The sequence below is a fragment of the Macrobrachium nipponense genome, chromosome 8, assembly GCF_015104395.2.
Source record: "Macrobrachium nipponense isolate FS-2020 chromosome 8, ASM1510439v2, whole genome shotgun sequence".
NCBI classification, from domain to species: domain Eukaryota; kingdom Metazoa; phylum Arthropoda; class Malacostraca; order Decapoda; family Palaemonidae; genus Macrobrachium; species Macrobrachium nipponense.
In genome coordinates this window covers 98700479-98719132 of record NC_087203.1, presented here as the reverse complement: position 1 = coordinate 98719132, position 18654 = coordinate 98700479, and the positions used below count along the sequence as shown (strand labels likewise).

The 18654-nt window shown below is 32.7% G+C and overlaps 1 protein-coding gene across 7 annotated transcripts in view; it reads left to right on the top strand.

The window, feature by feature from the left end:
- LOC135222927 (protein ST7 homolog) overlaps window positions 1–18654 on the top strand; it is a 77349-nt gene that overhangs the window by 53312 nt on the left and 5383 nt on the right. For all 7 annotated transcript variants that reach the window (XM_064261368.1, XM_064261369.1, XM_064261370.1 and 4 more), the window contains 7 exons: window positions 1958–2055; window positions 3152–3342; window positions 4308–4410; window positions 11810–11917; window positions 12949–13084; window positions 15684–15823; window positions 16269–16375. In XM_064261368.1, coding sequence (XP_064117438.1) covers window positions 1958–2055; window positions 3152–3342; window positions 4308–4410; window positions 11810–11917; window positions 12949–13084; window positions 15684–15823; window positions 16269–16364 — 872 coding nt within the window. In that variant the 3' untranslated portion in view covers window positions 16365–16375. The remainder of the gene's footprint in view (window positions 1–1957; window positions 2056–3151; window positions 3343–4307; window positions 4411–11809; window positions 11918–12948; window positions 13085–15683; window positions 15824–16268; window positions 16376–18654) is intronic.

Genomic DNA, 18654 nt, shown 5'->3' with positions numbered 1-18654 from the left:
CATATATAATATTATATAATATATTATATATATATAATATCCTTATATATATAGATTATATTAATAATATATATATATATATATATAGATATATATATATATATATATATAATAATAATATTATAGGATAGCTAATATATATATATATCATCTATTATATTATACTAGATTATATAGATATAATATATATATATATCTATATGTATATATATAATATAATGATTATATTAATAATATATATAATAACTATAATATATATATATAATATATATATTATATATATATTAATAATATATAATGTTCTATATTATATAATAATAAAATATATATATATATAATATAATAGTATTCTCTATATATATATATATACATATATATATAGATTATATATATAGCTATATATATATATATATATATATATATATATATATATATATATCATATATATGTATATATATATATATATATAGATATATATATATATATCTATATTCTATATATACTATAACTCGTATATATATATATATATATATATCTATATATATATATATATGAGCTATATATATAATATATCTATACGCTTATACTCTATTATCTAACTCTAAAACTATATATATATATATATATATATATTATCTATCTATACTATATCTCTCCTCGCTCTATATCAATATCATATCTCTTATTATTAATATATATTCATTCTATATCTATATATATCTATATCTATATCATATTATATATCATATCCACTTATGTATACATGTATATCAACTTTATATATTTCCATTCCTATATAAATATCTCTATATAGAGATAGAGATAATACCGATCATATATATATATATATATATTTATATATATATATATATATATACATACATACATACAGATAATTATATGTATATCTATCTATATATTATATATATAATATATATAATTATATAATTATATAATCTGATTAATATAGTATATATAATATATTATATATATATATAGATATATATATATATATAGACTTATATATATATCTGGGGTCGGTCATCCCCCCCCCCCTGCTCTTGGCAACAGTCGCATTATGTGAATTTTGAATTTAGGATGCGGTGGGAGAATAATCGTTAGTTAAGTAATTACTTGGTTATTACTATATATATAAAGGTGTCATTTTAAGCATTATTTATTAAGTGATCATATGACCTTGGTTTATGCTGTATACTATTTAATTTTCAATTTTGTTTTATTGCAAAATAAATGCTGTCTTGAGAAAATATCCATTTTAATAAAAGTAGAAGTTCATCTTTCATGTTTTAGTTAATATTTGTTGATTCAGTGTTAGATTTTAGTATTTTATTGATGATTTTCAGTAATATTTTAACATGTTATCCTTGAAAACCCAATCACCATATTTCTCTTGTGTTCCCTAATTACTTGAGAAAATAGTTATCAAAACTTTTTTTATCCCCTATCAGTATTTTTTTGAGTACTGTGGGCTCAGTAGAAAAATGTTGATACAGCTAAATGGTATTTCCAAGTTTGACTGCATTCTTTCCTGTTTCTCTGGGAGTGCATGTCATGAGCCTTGTCATGTCAGAATCATAGGTTAAATAATGTTTTTAGCCAAGAAGATTTCTATAGTTATTTTTTATGGTACTTTCCTTTTGCTGCTAATTCAATTCTGTTTTCATTCAGTAGCCTTTGTTACATTATACCTCTGATTTAATAGTCAACAAAAACTGTGCTGGGATAGAAGTTTGTAAATGTAGCACTTTAGTTTTTCATGCATTTATTGGTTATAAAGTAGTTTGAGACCACTGAGTCACATTTTGAGGCTCATAGGGCACGTCTAAGTTTTAAATGTAAGCATATGAAAAGGCATTAGGGTTGGAGTTAGGTCATTGTGAAACTGGAGTACTGAGGACCATTCAGAATAACGAAAACAACTTGGTTTGTTTTTCAGGACGAGATACAAATGTATTTATTTACATAAAGAGAAGGTTGGCTATGTGTGCACGCAAGCTAGGCAAAATGAAAGAAGCTGTTAAAATGTTTCGTGATGTAAGTATGTTGTTTGCAGCTTTTTAGGATTTGTTGAGGTTATGGCATTGTTAGAAAAGTGTGTGTTGAATATATTTATCATGGGGCGTAACTGAGAAGATATATGTAGTTGTAACCAACTGTATTTTTATTTTCTTTAAGAATTGTCCTTAAAAGTTTAGTACATATTTGAGCATACTACCAAAGATTATGAGGAAATTAATTCACTAAGGAAATTTGTTAGGTGTGAAGGTTTATTAGCATTCAGGAGGTCACATCATGTCTTATATTTATACTGTTAGTGTTATCTGTTACTTGACTCTACCCAGTTGCAGTAAACTGCCTGATTAGTATTCTTTGTGAAAAAGATTTGATTAAAAGATATATATTTTCAAAAGAGGAAACCAATGTAGTCAGACTATTATTATCATGAGAAATTATGAGGAGTAGATGGGGTCATCCTCCAATCTTCTTGAGATACTGTATCAAGACCAGGGAAGCAAATAAGAAGAAAGTTTTTAGAAAGGTGAATGCAGTAGGAGTGTAATAAAAATGATCTGCAGATCCTCTAATTTTTTTAAATTTTAAGCCTAAGTCTTAAGAAATGGCTTTTGAGAGGCTGAACTGATTTTCATGAAAACACAAAAAGCAGTAAACCCATGGAAATAATAGTGGGGATATTGATGAAATTGGAGGCTTTCGGTTCCAGGGAAAGAATAGAATACAGGTAATTGTCATCTAGAATATGAAAGACTTGCAGACTAGTACTATTTACCTTTTCAGTAGATGGGAGTCAAGTTAAACCCTTGATTTTTTGTTTTACCTCTTGACAGCTGAATGTAAGGTAATTACTCAGTTAAATTTCAATGAGAGATATTTGGAAGAAATGGGTTAGTTGAAATATTTATAGAGTAATGCATAATGATTCTAGTTAAAATATTTACTTCCATTATGTTGTGGAATGTAGGCATGATTATAATACTAAATATGAGATTTCTTGAGATATAGGTTTCTGCTTCTTTACCTTGTTAATCGATTTCTTCCATTTCAAGAATTATTATTGTTATACTGTGTATCTTATGACTGCATTTTAATACAACAGTTTTATTTTTTTCAGTTAACTAAAGAAGTTCCACCTATCATGAATGTTTTAAATCTTCATGAGAATCTCCTTGAAGTGTTATTGGAAGTAGGCGCGTATGCTGATGCGCAAGCCGTCCTTGCAAAGTATGACGACATAGCGCTTCCAAAATCTGCAACTATATGTTATACAGCAGCGTTATTGAAAGCGAGAGCTGTAGCAGATAAGTAAGTCATGCATTCTTCATTTAGTCTTTTCTAGGGATTTCAGACTAATGGTCAACATAATAAAATTTACTGCTCTTGAGCTATTTGGAAACCCTTCTTATGTCTGAATAGATTTATTTTTGTTGAGGGTGTTGTCTGCAATGAATGCAGGAATAATCAGTATAAATAAAAAGTACCATATGCACTGTATGGGTGTGACTGTGTATGTTTGCTGAAGAAGTCTGACACAGAAAAGCCAGCCTTCAAAAGCCTTGAATTCAGTGATGCCTTGCAGGTACAGAAACTCTAGCAGTTGTCTGTATTTCATTATTAAAAACCAGCACACCAGCCAAATGTTGTTAAATCTGCTACTTTAGGATGACCTAATGAAGTTGTTCAAACTTGGAATTAGCAGTTCTCATGGTGTAAACATACAGATTACTACCTGTGCTCAGGCTTCCCAAAGAAATTCCTCAATTTTGTGGGCAAAAGTGAACAAACAGTATAAAAAAAAAAAAAAGTACAGCCATGGTTAGGGCATACATGAGTTAAATGCTCCATTTCCAGCTAGCACTAGAAGATTATCCTACTGTTAAGACCATAGGTTTGTTAGCTGTGAAAAATGCAAATTTATTAAAAATTTGTCTTATCAAATCAAAATCTGCTGTGAGGTTGTTGTCACACAATTAGTTACAGGAACCAGAAAGGCAAATGCCAGAGAGTCTTCACATCCAGCCAATAATAACCCAACAGTGTTGGGTTATTCACTGGGCATTCTTTGGTAAGTAGTACTTTTGTTCCCCAAAGCAAGGATGAAAATCAAGCAAGGGCAGAACTTGCTTGGATGCATCTCAGAGGGAGTATTCTACACATGATTTGGTTGTAGTAGAGAAATTTGTAATACTGTAGTATATCATTTTATGAAAAATGCATAGCATTGTTTTTGTTGATAAAGTGCCAAGCACTTTATTTATTTCCAATTGCAGATTCTCACCTGATATAGCAAGTAAACGTGGTCTAACAGCTGCAGAAATGGCTGCTGTGGAAGCAATACATCGAGCAGTTGAGTTTAATCCACATGTTCCAAAGGTTTGTATAATTTTAGTATACATATACAGTATTTTATTTTTCTGTTAACATCAATACCTAGATAATGTGATGCCAGTTTTAATAGCCACAAATCAATCATTCAGTTCATCTTTCTGTACTGGCACTGCTGTTTCATATAAAAAAAAGACCCTTTTTCTTATAATGATTTTCAAAATTACCCAAGCTTATTATTACATTAGTATGAATACATCTTGTTTGTCAGTATTAGAATACCTCATTTTTTTCTGTTTAATTATAGCCATATTTCTGTGACCGACTTTGTAACACTATCATCTGCGTACACCAGCTCCCAGGTGACTCCTTTACTGCAGATGGTGCTACACTGATCCTTAGAACACCAGTGTTTATCTCAAATCTTTGTAGTATTGCATGCTACTGCTTTCACTTTACAATTCATGTTATAATACAGAATCATTGCTTGCTAGATAAGTCTTTACATTGGTCTTTAAATTTGCAATACTCATTAAATAACATGTCTAAATACAGGTGGCCCGTGGTTAACGGCGCAATTGCTTAGCGGCGAATCGGTTTTATGGCTGTCGTCAAAAATATTCATTTAAAAAATAACGCATTTTAAGGTATTTTTACTAAACAATTTTCGGTTAACAGCGCTGCTAGCGCCGTGATGTCTAACGAGTTCATACATTTGTAGAAATGCCGTTCAGACCATAAAGGTTATGCAAATGATATTAACAAATTTTATGGAGAGTTATTACATAGGTATTAGGGTAAAATATATGCCTCTAACGCTGTTCTATGTTGAAAATATCGAGTTACATTTGTGCAAATTTAGCTATGTATGTGTTGATTTATAAATGATCATGCTTTTATGTTTAAAATGTGTATGAAAATGTATTACATATAGGGTATTTTTATTTCTGCACAGAAATATGATACAAAGGCAGCTTTTGAAACCCCTTCATGTTATCAATGAGGATGTTTTTTCATGTTCTTTCTTTTGAGCCGCCGCCTGCCGCTCTTCCGAAAATATAGTTAAAAAAAGTGCAGATTTGGTGATTGATGTGTCGATTTTATAAATGTTCATGCTTTTGTTTAAAATGTTTATGAAAATGTATTACGCATAGAGTATTTTTATTTCTGTGCAGAAATATGACACTAAGACAGCTTTTGAAACTGCCCTTCATGTTATCAAATACGATGTTTTTCATGTTCGTTCTTGTAAGCCGCTCTTCCGAAAATAACGAGTTAAAAGAGTGCAAATTTAGCGATCGATGTGTCAATTTTATAAGTGTTCATGCTTTTATGTTTAAAATGTGTATGAAAATATATTACGCATAGAGTATTTTTATTTTTGTACATAAATATGATACAAATTAAGGCAGCTTTTGTAACTACCCTGCACGTTGTCAGAGGATGCTTTTCACGTTCGTTCTTGTCCACCACTGTTCCGAAAAATGCATGGTGTTATTTTTTAATTTGGGAGCTAATTATAACTCATTTTGTTAATGAAACTTCAGCTTTTTGTTAAAAGTTTTCATGCATTTATGTGTAAAATGTGTATGAAAAATGTATTACAGGGTATTTGTTTTATTTTTGTACATAAATATGATACAGTGGCAGTACGCATGTCCATTTGAAGTCTTTGTAACAGCCCCTTCACATGATAAAGACAATAGGTTGTTCAGTCGTGCCCGAATAATAAAATTTTAATTTATATAATTAAATTATGTTTTTATAACAAATTATATTTACTATTGTTGCATAAATTTATTTTAAAAGGCAAAACTTGCGTATACATTCGATTTTGCAACACTGCAATTTGTTTGTTTTTCTATGGAATAGAAGTACAAAATATAACTGTGCAGCTCGGTCGATTTTTGGCTTTGTTACTTGAGCAAAAAATTGAGGTACGACCGTACGACCTCGAGATGCCACTGCTACATAGATGGCATGTGACGAAAATTAAGATAAGTACAGAAGAAAAAGTAAGTATGCATCTTTTCCATAAATCCTTTAAAAATATACACATTACTTCACTGTATCCAATAATATTGTATGTATATTCTCATATTATTGTATTATTAAATACTACGGCAAATTTAAGCCAGTATTCCGCGGTACAGCCAGTGTTTTGGTTTGTAATCAGCTGATGGCAAATACGAGTATGTTTCGCCATATTTAACGCAATTCTGAGCGAAATTACTTGCTTCTAGTTAGCTTAAATGAATATCTAGTTACTTGACTTATATGAGACAAGGTTATTTTTCCATATACGATGTGTTTTTAGGTGGAAATATGAATTGAATATGTCTCGTTGTGATTGTGCACAAATTTTTTTTTTTTTTTTAACAGTTTACGTTGGTCGCATGTTTATTGCGTAAAAAAATTATGTGATTCCATTCACAATTTTCCTTTATATGATCGTAATACAAACTTTACGTTATTTATCTTATATCGGCGTGAATCCAACAGTAAAATATGTTCTTTCAAGCACAATAGTTTTGATTAAAAGGATTTTATCTCAGTTTTATCTACGGTTGTGTTTGATGGCATACGTTTACTGGAGTTTTCTCCTTGTTGCCAATGCACGATAATGGTTATTAGCAGCTAGGGCAGTTGTCTCAGCTTCAGTTATAACTAGGTTAAATTAAACAGTATATTTCCCAATTGATCTTTGATCTATAGCGAATAAAGTTATTACATTAAGATATCTCAGTTCTATTCTACATAACGTCATTTATAACAACTACGGTAGTAGTATACTATAGTAAGATGATTGAAATACAAGCCAAACAGATGTTATCCAATTCGGTTGTACTTAGAAAGAAAAAAAAGTTTTCTCGTTCGGTTGTTCATGGCTGTACACGTTTACACAACGAGTATAATGTTAAAACCATACTTTCATCTTTCCTTTTGTTGTTTTTGAACTTATGTAACTAGTAGATGGGATAAAGTTAGGCTATTGTAATTTGGTCTCTCATAAAATCGTATTATCGTAAGACGAATTATCGTAACTTGAACACTACAGCTACCTGTACACTGTATAAAACCTTATTATATATCTTTCCATACTCTAGACACCCAAAGGATTAAAGCTAGGCTTTTTTCACTTTACAGTATTTACAATACTATAATGTACTGTACAGTACTACTGTACAGTAAATTCTATAGTACTCTACTGCATAAATATAATTTTACTTATTGCGCCATTGCGGGATACGGCGCTGTTTAACTGGTCTAGGGCGCTGTTAACTGGTCTAGAAATTCGAAAGAAGGTGTGCGGCAGCCGTAGGCTTTAAAATTACTTAGTGCCGGCGGCCAGGAACGGAACCCCTGCCGCTAACCGAGGGCCGCCTGTATTTGGTTAAGTGCTTTCTCACAGTCCACAAAATCCATGGTAGAATGTATTCCAGTTTGCATAGTGTTTCTTTAATTGCCTTAGTGTAAAGATCCCCTGTGGTTAATTTTCCGCTAATGATGCCGAATTGAAATTTGCCATTTTCAAATATAATTTCTTAATTTGTGCTTGAATTCTCACATTATTTCATACTATGCTCCAGCTTCTTATTTTGCTTTTCATGACAAACTTGTTATTTATAATGGCCTAATTTCATGGTTAGCAAAGTCTCCTAGAAACTTGGCCCCTGTGAATTAAATGGCAATAGAAGGCCAACACTTATGGGCAGTTGTCTGCATGTGCTCTTCATGTCTCTGGGTGCTCATCAGTGAGTAGTGTACTCACTTTAATGTAAATTTGTTACTGAATTTACAACTCGCAAGTTTTTCCTAGACTTCTAAGATGTTTTGCAGAAGATTACTTACAGTTGTTGTGTGGTGCATTTTTGTAAGGTAGAGTGTTCAAGTTATGTTTGCTTACCTGCTTCTTTCATGGAGAATACTACTTCTTTGCTATTTATGTAGGAAAATGTGGATGAACCATCATTTTCCATACTAGCTATTTCTTCTTTTTCTCTTCTATCATCTTGAAGGGAATCATTTTCTTTCTTCGGTGAAGGGATTAATTGTCACTGGCTTTGAAGAGTTATGTGGAATTGGGCGGCTGTTACTTACTTCTATTATTTCCTTATTGGTTCCCTTATTATTGAACCAACAGCTTTTAGTTAAATGCCCAACCTTCTTGCAAACTGCACAGCTTCTAGGCTTTTTGCACTCATTAGTGGAATGATTTGTATACCACAATTTTTACATGCTGCCTTTGGTCTTGCTCCTTGAGCTGAATAGTTTCCCTGACTTGAATTATTTGTGTTTGAGGATTGATTAGGCTTATGTGTCATGGGTGGACCATTCCTTGAATAATTCTGTCTTCCTTTCTGGTTAGGATTCCATTTTCTGTTACATTTCCCTTGAAAAGGAGTAGATCTATTCCCTGCTTGTCTGGCATTATTTTTTCATTCTATTTGAATGGTTGCAATTTTTGCCTTTCCTTTCATTTTGTTTTTCTATTACTTCTAAAAATTCCTTGGAAAAATCTATCTCTGCCCTCTGTATTTCTTGTTTCATTGTTTTTAGAGTTTGAAGGGTATTATTCTTGGGATCAATTTTAATTTTTCAAAAGGCCTTCCTTTACTTTTTTCCTAGAGCATTATATATGGTTCCATGTGCCAAGTAGTTTAAGACATATCTTAGATTAACTAATCCACTTTCATCATGACCAAACTGTGTCTTATCTCCAATGGTGATGTTTGTGGACTTCAAGTCTTCTTGAATTAAAAAAAAAAATTCAGCTCCAGTGCACTTACGTATGTTCGTTCGTTTTGCTTTTTCCGTTATCACTTGCTTCGTTGTCGAATTCACTTGTTGTGTTTCACAATCAATCTTGACAGACGCTGTTTTCTCTTTTTGTTGTTCGGCAAAGATTCATCCTTGTCGAAAATTCTTCAGTAACGTTGATTATTTAACGGGAATGTTTTTTCGTTGATCTGCAATACACTCGTCCACTTTTAACAGATTATTTATAGAAATCTGTTTGTTCTTGTCGGCTGCTGCAGTTCCACATCTCTGCTTGATGATGTTATATTTGCGTTGCGCACTTATTATGCCTTCATTTCATAACATGCTACGTCTTGTTGTTTTTCTTCGAGGGAAAAACAAAACTGTTCTCGCTGTGGTATAGTCTATGGTTGCACTTTCGTATACATCTTCAAGCAGGATTTTATCGATCATTATTATTCTTCACCGTCGTTATAAATTTTAAGTTCTGTTTGTTGATTGTTATCACTGTTGTAACTCGAAATGTGTATTTATTTAACTATCTTCATTGCATGTTACGTCTCCTGGATGCACAAGCGTTGGCACCAATTTATGTCGTGTGTTTTTGTAAGGTAGAATGTTCGAGTTATGTTCGCTTACCTCCTTCTTGCTTCTTGATGATTCATTCTGCAGTCAAGTTCTATGTTTAACTTTATGCTTCTTCTTAATGTTAGTTCTGGATTAGTAATCTTAATTGGCTTAATCTCTCAGGAGAAGTTTGAATGAGACGAATGGCAGAGTTTCTTTCTTTACTGTTTCAAAGAATTAGAATTACAACTACAAAGCTTATAAATCTCTTTTTGGACCCTGGCAATATTTCTACTTCTTTTTTGGATGACGGCTGCTGGTCCTCTCTGGCTTCTTCTGTTGTTCTCCAATTCAGCCACCCTCGGTTTGAATTCAGCACCACCTCCTTAGGCGGTGTAGGTTTTGGTTCTCCGCCTAACTGGATTCTTGATTCGTGGAACGGTCTTTCCTTATCTTGTCCCCATCCCCTTTTAGGTGTGGTTAACATGTTAATTCCTCCTTTTCCAGGCGGAGTCAATAATTTAACATGTTAATACCTCCTCCTGGAGGTGGAGCTGCATTCTCGATAGAAGCTGAGTAAGTTTGCTACGAGGTCACATGTAAAAGATTTTATGACGGTCCTTGAGATTTTAATTGCGATGGTGTTATGGCTCAACTTCCTGTGACTAAGGTTTTGTTGAGCAAATTCTGGCTCACACACCAAACTCAATTCTTTTTCTCTTTATTTTCACTGTACTTTGATTATTCTCTCTCTCCCTGTTTTTATGCTACCCTATCTACTATTATTTCTTATAGCTATCATTACATTTGAATAGTTTGCTTATTTTCCTAAGTTAGCACCTAGTTGGTTCAATTTTGATAAGTTTAGGCCTTTTTCATTATGATTAATTTACGAACATGATTTTGATGTTAATTCAGTGGTAGGCACATACCATGCTGTATTTGCAAGTTATCTTAGAGATGTGATTCAGGTGGTCAGACTTACTATTCAGGCCCTGTGATAGCAGTAGGGATAATAATCCATACTTTGGTTTCATTTACTCATTGTGCTACCTTATAAGATATAGATTTTTTGGGTTATCGCCCTCTGCATTGTATGTAATTTAAAAACTAGTAGAATCAGTCTTACATATTAGGGTGTCTGGCACACTAACACAATAACTCTGGTTTATTAAAATTCTAAGAGCTGGTACTCAGATTGCTGCTTTCAATCAGCCATTCTTTTTGTTTTTTACTGCTTATTCTTTGCCATTTAAGTTATGATTTGGGCTGTTATGCATAATGTGTTTGTTGTTAAAGAAATTTATTTTTTTTAACAAAATGGATCTTTTCATACAAATCCATTACAGCTAAGTACTACTTAAGGAATAAAAAGATCTCTGATACAAGTAGTGTGGCTTAAGTATGTTGACATTTTGCAAGATATTTATGAAACTGAGGATGTTAGTGGCTTGTTCTTTGGAGAGAATCTTCACGGAAGAGGGCCAAATATGAAATCTGATGGTGTAAATCAAAGACTAATCGGTGGAAAAAGAAAAGTGCAGTTTGGAATAGTTTTGTAAATACAGACATTCAAAAAGGAAAACTATTCCAGTAATAGCAAGAGAAACAGTCAAGCAGCTGACATTAGTATGTATTGTTATGTATAGATATAGAAACTCACTAACTAGCATTCTGGCATTATTACTCAGATAGTATGGATGTTAATCTATCTTCCCCAAAATAACACATCTAGCCAAGTTAGTTAACTTCCTATATTACTTATTATTCGATGATCAGTGGTTGTATATAAAATTTCTAACTTTGATTCTATCCTGAATCATTTGACTTTATTATATCCTTGTTTGTAGAACAATTGCTAGATATTTTCAATTTTTTTTTTTTCATGTTTTGATCTTGTGTTTAGTCTCCCTCCTCTCCTTTCCAATTTTCTACATAGGTTAGAACTTGAGCACCCCCACCTACTCTTTAGTCTTACATTCCCCCTTCCCCACTTTTTGTTTCTTTTTGAGTCTGATGTTCTATGTAGTTCATAGATGGGGCTTTCAACCCTCCATTTCCCCCTTGTATGTTTGTGCCCACTAAACAATCTTGATTCATGAATTTTTTTATTTTTCAGTATCTTTTGGAGATGAAACCTCTTATCCTTCCGCCAGAACACATTCTCAAGAGAGGTGATTCAGAAGCCATCGCATATGCATTTTTTCATTTACCCCACTGGAAAAGGGTAAGAGATTTACTTGGGATTTTGTTGAGGAGTATTTTATTGATTTATTGATAAACAAGTGTTTTTTTTTTTTTGGGGGGGGGCCCCAGTAAGTTTGCCCTTGGGAATTTTTCAAATTATCATTGGAAATGTTATTGTTAGCCATCCACAAGTAGATGTAGAATACTAATGTTATGTTAATTATGTTAGCATTTTAGTAGTACTTTTTTAATATAATAATAACATTTTTAGTAGTACAGCTTCAATACAGTAACTACTGCCTTCCTTGTAAGAACTTAAAAGTATTTAATGGTTTAGTCTATCGATGTCATTGGTGTTTGTTTGATGATGGGGTTGGGTCACTCATTGCATTTTGTGCTGCAGATCTGATGGGTTACCAATGTCTTGTGATTTTGTTTGATTCATTTCATTATTTAGGATATTACTTAAATTCAGATATGTACTTTTACTCTTAATGATAATTACTAGGCTATGATTACTTTGAATGTTGTAGTAATTAGTGTATGATTTCCTTCTAATATTAAATATATTAAAAATGAGTACTCATCCCATCTAATCATTTATGGCCCATTCAAGTTCCCATTCCCGGCAAAGTGGTGCTAACCAAAAATTGCTGATGATTGCTTATTGGTGCCATTAAACCGCTTATCATCACCGAAAATCTAGTTAAAGACGCCATTAGCCAAGCCCCATAAAACCGGAACACACTTTATCACCGCCGCCAATAAGTGAGGACTTCCTTACCAGTAGACATAGGAGCTGAAGTGGAGTTTTTGGGGATCAAAGGAGCCCTGCTGTCCCTTAAGGGTTAAAAACAAGCTTTCCCATTGTTAGAAGTAATTCTTACTTTTAGGTGGTGCATCAGGTGTTTGAAGTCTTAAAATAACAGTGATAATGGTAGTAATAATAGTTGATAAGGAAAATGGTAATTTTTATAATCATCTTTAAGATTAGATATTTATCATCTGACTTTTGTTGCTGAGCAAGGTAATGTTCTTTATTTACAAACTGTCATTGATTGTGATTTACAGGTTGAAGGTGCTCTGAATCTTTTACATTGTACCTGGGAAGGAACATTCCGAATCATTCCATATCCTTTGGAGAAAGGCCACCTATTTTATCCATACCCTACATGTACTGAATGTGCAGACAGAGAGCTGTTACCATGTAAGCATTTATGTGTGATTTCATATAATATCAATCAGGCCTAGTTCAGATAAATGTAGGCCAGCCTGTGAGAGTTAGATAATTACTTTAACTACAACTACCACTGCTACAAATAAAAATAATAATAATAATAATAATAATAATAATAGGTAATGATAATAGACTAACGTAAGAGGTACTGCTTAGCATACATTGCATGTCACACTTTAAGGCATCATTACTCCTTTGGCCTTCATCTGTACATATTGCTTTTTGCTTTCTACTCATCATCTATACCTTTTGGGCCTAACCTTCCTAGCTGTCGTAAAGTCTTTACCTTTGTCTAGCTCCAGTTTTCATCACTTAATTAAGAGCAAATTTTCAGATGACCCCTTGGGGTAGAGTAAATTTATGACTTTCATTAAACCACCTTGTCCCAGTAACATTAATACTATAAGTTATTATTATTATTATTATTATTATTATTGTATTATTATTATTATGATTATTATTATTATTATTATTATTATTATTATTGATTATCATATTATATTATTATTATTATTATTTTTTTTTTTTTTTTTTTTTTTTTTTTTTATTATCACAGTCCTCCAATTCGACTGGGTGGTATTTATAGTGTGGGGTTCCGGGGTTTGCATCCTGCCTCCTTAGGAGTCCATCACTTTCTTACTATGTGTGCCGTTTCTAGGATCTCACACTTCTGCATGAGGCCCGGAGCTACTTCAGCCTCTAGTTTTTCTAGATTCCTTTTCAGGGATCTTGGATCGTGCCTAGTGCTCCAATGATTATGGGTACGATTTCCACTGGCATATCCCATATCCTTCTTATTTCTATTTTCAGATCTTGATACTATCCATCCCATTTTTTTCCTCTCTTTCTCTTCAACTCTGGTGTCCCATGGTATTGCGACATCAATGAGTGATACTTTCTTTCTTGACTTTGTCAATCAACGTCACGTCTGGTCTGTTTGCACGTATCACCCTATCCGTTCTGATACCATAGTCCCAGAGGATCTTTGCCTGATCGTTTTCTATCACTCCCTCAGGTTGGTGCTCGTACCACTTATTACTGCAAGGTAGCTGATGTTTCTTGCACAGGCTCCAGTGGAGGGCTTTTGCCACTGAATCATGCCTCTTTTTGTACTGGTTCTGTGCAAGTGCCGGGCATTCACTTGCTATGTGGTTTATGGTTTCATTTTTCGTATTGCACTTCCTACATATGGGAGAGATGTTATTTCCGTCTATCATTATTATTATTATTATTATTATTATTATTATTATTATTATTATTATTATTATTATTTTATTATTATTATTATTTTATTATTATTATTATTATTATTATTAACCATAAATTCTTGTTCCAACAAAATTTAATCATATTAGGTTTGATGTAATTTCTCTTTTGATTAAGGTCAAGTGATTAATGTATCAGGTTTTGTGAAACACCGAAGGTTTCAGGTGTAGATAGACTTAGTATGAGGTTTGATAAAAGGTTGAGAAAAGGTGGGACTTCATTTTAGACAAGCATGAAAAATTTGAATGTATCACAAGCAAGAAAGGTTTGAATGCTTTCCTTAAATTTCTAAAAGTACTTTTAATGTAAAAATTTCATATATAATTAGTTTTCATATATACCTTTTTCCTATTATCATTATTCTATCCGTCTATCCTAAGCTGTGAATTTGCAGTACACTATAATCTGGTAACACTACTGTCAGGGTTTAAACAGGATTAGTGGAATTTACAAGCATTTTTATCATTCTGCTGGAAAATGGAATGAGAAAAAGGAAGCTATATGAGGATTAAACTAAAAAATCTTTCTGTAAAAGTACCAATCATGATTATTAAAAAGTTTCCAGTGGTTATTGTTTAAATTTTCTTTATTCAAAGTGATGAGAAACTTGGCTTAACATTTCCACATTTTGTATTATGTATCTCTGGTCAGGTATGGGTATTTTATAAGTTATTTCTGTCATTAAGGAACCATAAAAACATTTTGATCAAGGATGGTCAAATTTTCCTCACAGAGAGTCCATCATATTTAGAGGAGATTATTAACAATGTTTAAAAATTATTTGTATCTCCCAGATTCAATTTTAAGCATTTTAGCTTCCCAAGATTTTTCTTAAAAGAAAACTAAAATGAAAAAAGTAATCTGCTTGTCACCACATTTCCTAGTTTTAGAAATAAAAAAATTGATAAAAACCCCTAAACTTTATTTATGCTTTATATAGATTATTTATAACTGCAACAGACTTGCAGATGTAAAATTAAAAGTATGAAGTATGATTTTGTTGGGTGTTCAGTGCCATAGCTAGAGGGCAGATGGAAGTCTAGGTTAAGATGACAGAAAGGTAATTATACATTATTGTGCACTTTATTAATAATAATACAGCTACATGTTGATTACTGTCTTATGATTAAAGTGTAGTGATAACACTAACTCCTATATTATAAAGTGCTTATTTTTTAAAAATTCTTTAACTTTGAGGGATTGTAGTACATACAGAGTATAGAGATAGTACCTTACTTATAAGAAGCTTTTCTTTACTTTTTACATCTTTGGGTTTATAATGTCTTAAATTTTGCCTCAACAGCTTTCCACGAGGTTTCAGTATACCCCAAGAAAGAGTTGCCATTCTTCATTGTTTTTACAGCAGGGCTGTGTTCTTTTACTGCATTATTAGCACTTCTCACTCACCAGTATCCAGAACCAATGGGTGCTTTAGCCAAGACAGTAAGTTTTATTTTTGTAAAGGTCATGCTAAATATGTGTTGGATTAACTAGTTTAGAAAGCAATAGCATAAGTGTTTTTGTATCATCTTTTCTTAAGACTCAGAGGTCTGGAAAAACTAAGCCCTATTAATAATAATAATTCTCTCTCTGAAGTTAGCTGTGAAACTATTTTCCCAACCCTCCTCTGTCCTGTGTACTTTCTGTTTGAACTCCATTTTTCAAAAATCCAATTAAAAATTTGGACTAGAAGTGATTTTTTTTTGCTCATTAAGTAAGATATAATGTATAAAGTTTTATCAAATTTTATTACTGGCCTAACCACACTAAAACCATAAGCGACCATTATTGAAACTGAAGTATTGAGTTATTTTGGAAGAGAAATCCATACATAAGTTATGATTATTGTATGATGTCTGTGTTCAAGATGTTATAATTTATTTTGCAGCTCTTGAGTTGGTGGTATGTACCAATACAATACATCTTGGAGAAACTAGAAGCCGTTTTACCTTCAAATCTTCTTCATCATCTATCCAGGATTTGACCACATCACCGGTATATATATATATATATATATTTTTTTTTCAGTGTTCCATTCGTAGAATACTTTGTGCATGTTAGAGGAACACTATTTATTAACTGGTTATAAGGTTATGCTGTTAGTTATGGTGTAATTTTTGTTGCTGCAGTATTCTGATACAGATGGGATGATTTGGAAAGAGCGTCATCCACTTTCATTAACAACTTTATATCAGATTTTCCCTGTGCAGAGTTAGACATGAAATGATATCTTTCTCGGACATTTTCAGATTTAAATCTGAACTGACCAAGATTTTCATGTGTACCTTTTTTTACCATGTTTTTTTAGGGCTTCACTCTCAATTTTCTTTTTATCTAGAATCCACATCTTAAATTTCTCACTTGCAATATGATCTTCCTACAGGACTGCAACCATACATGTTGGCATTCTGTAGTCACTTTTCAAAATCCCCTCCACTTTCTCTGTATGTGCCCCAGGCCTTTGGTGCATAGGGTAGCACAGCCTTATGCACACAACAGAAGATTTTTCTCTGGTTGTAGGTGGGGTACTCTTATTTACTAGCAGTCCAGCAGCCTCTTTCCTGATCATCTAGAGATATTTTTTTTTCTTACTGCCTTTTAAATATCTGGTTCATAGTGTTCTGTACTCTCAAAATAACAGCAGTCTTCTTCCTCATATGCAGTCTTCCCTTCCACTGCAATGTGTTCCTTGTCATCCCCTTCCATATTTGTTTATGTAGTTGGGGCATCAAGAATACCTTATTCCACAATTCCAGATCCTTTTCATCTCGAATACAACACACTCCAGACAGAATCTGGATTTATGGCTGCAAAGAAATGAATGACTTTCACTATAGAATTTAACAATTTATTAAAATGAATGAAAATTATAATTAAGAGCCTAACAGAATCATGTAAATTCTTTATTACAAGTGTAGTTATATTGAAAAACCATTGGAATAAAGGGATAAAATATCTGTGTAGTCAAGAGCAGCACAGTGCTCATGCATTTAAAAGCATTTAAAAATTATAATTTGGGATAAATCTTACCTACTATTAAAGATTGCTTATATCGCCTTACTAAATTATCTTCACCCTTCTATCAACTTCTTCCTAAATTATGTTATACATATCATTCCTTAACAGAAGAGGAGCTTAAAATTAAATTTATTTTACAGAAGCCACAACTGGAAAACATAGAGTAAATGGTTATTGTATTCATAAGTCATAGCTGGAGATTCAGCGAGAGAATTTCCAGTTATAAACTGCACAGCTAAGATCCTAGGTATTAAAATGAACGAGTAGGTACCATTTTATACATTCAGAACATGCATATTTTTTGTAGCGTAGTCACTGTCTTGTCCTCAAGGATTACCCTTCTATGGTCTATCCAGAGCTCCTTGGCGACCAGAATAATGTTAAAGAAATCTCTTGCAGCTGGTCTTGTGTCATAATGATGAACATTATAACATGTGATAAGAGTATAAATGGACTCGGGATAAGAGGGCACTTTCACTTATCGTCAGTGAATGCTGAACCCAGTTTACCTACATCAAAATCCCCAAGAAGTGGCTGTGTGCATACACACTGTCATATTGTTTACATACGACCAAAAACTGACCAAGACGCCATTCTGTTTCTGGTTGGTAAACAAATCAGAGCTCTGAAAATTTTGTTGATCACTTATTGATTTCATTATTGAAGATCATGGATGAATCTAAGCTGAAAGCCGAGTGTATAATTTTAAGTTCCATTTTAAAAATTTTTAGTTGAGACTGGAACAATGAATTTATTGTGCATGAAAAGCTGTAAACCAGCATTTTCACTAGCTGTCCTGGTGAGTTCTAGGGTTCAGTAGGGGTAAGGAAAGGGGAGATTATATCGTTCTGGCAGAACTTCAGCAGCAGATGTTTAACCCTTTCTCAGAACGAGATTTGTTTGGGTTAAAACCTAGTAACATCAGTTCCCCAGTACCTCCCATGTGATTTTGTTCGGGCCAAAACCCAGTAACATCAGTCCCCAGTGCCTCAAAGATTAACCCTGCAGAGAAAGTAGAGGAATCTTTACATGGGGGTGACATCTTACCATGGAATATGAAGTTGGCATTGCCACTAAAATGGCTGTGCTGAACCCAGATGGATCAAGGACACAAATTTCAGCCAGCTGTGGGAGAAACCTTCTAGAAGGAATTCTATACCCCCATGCAACTATGAAAGCTGAAGAGAATCTTTCCCTCAAAAGGGATCTAACTCTATCTGAAATGACTATACAGAGAACCCCCTCCCCGTATTCAT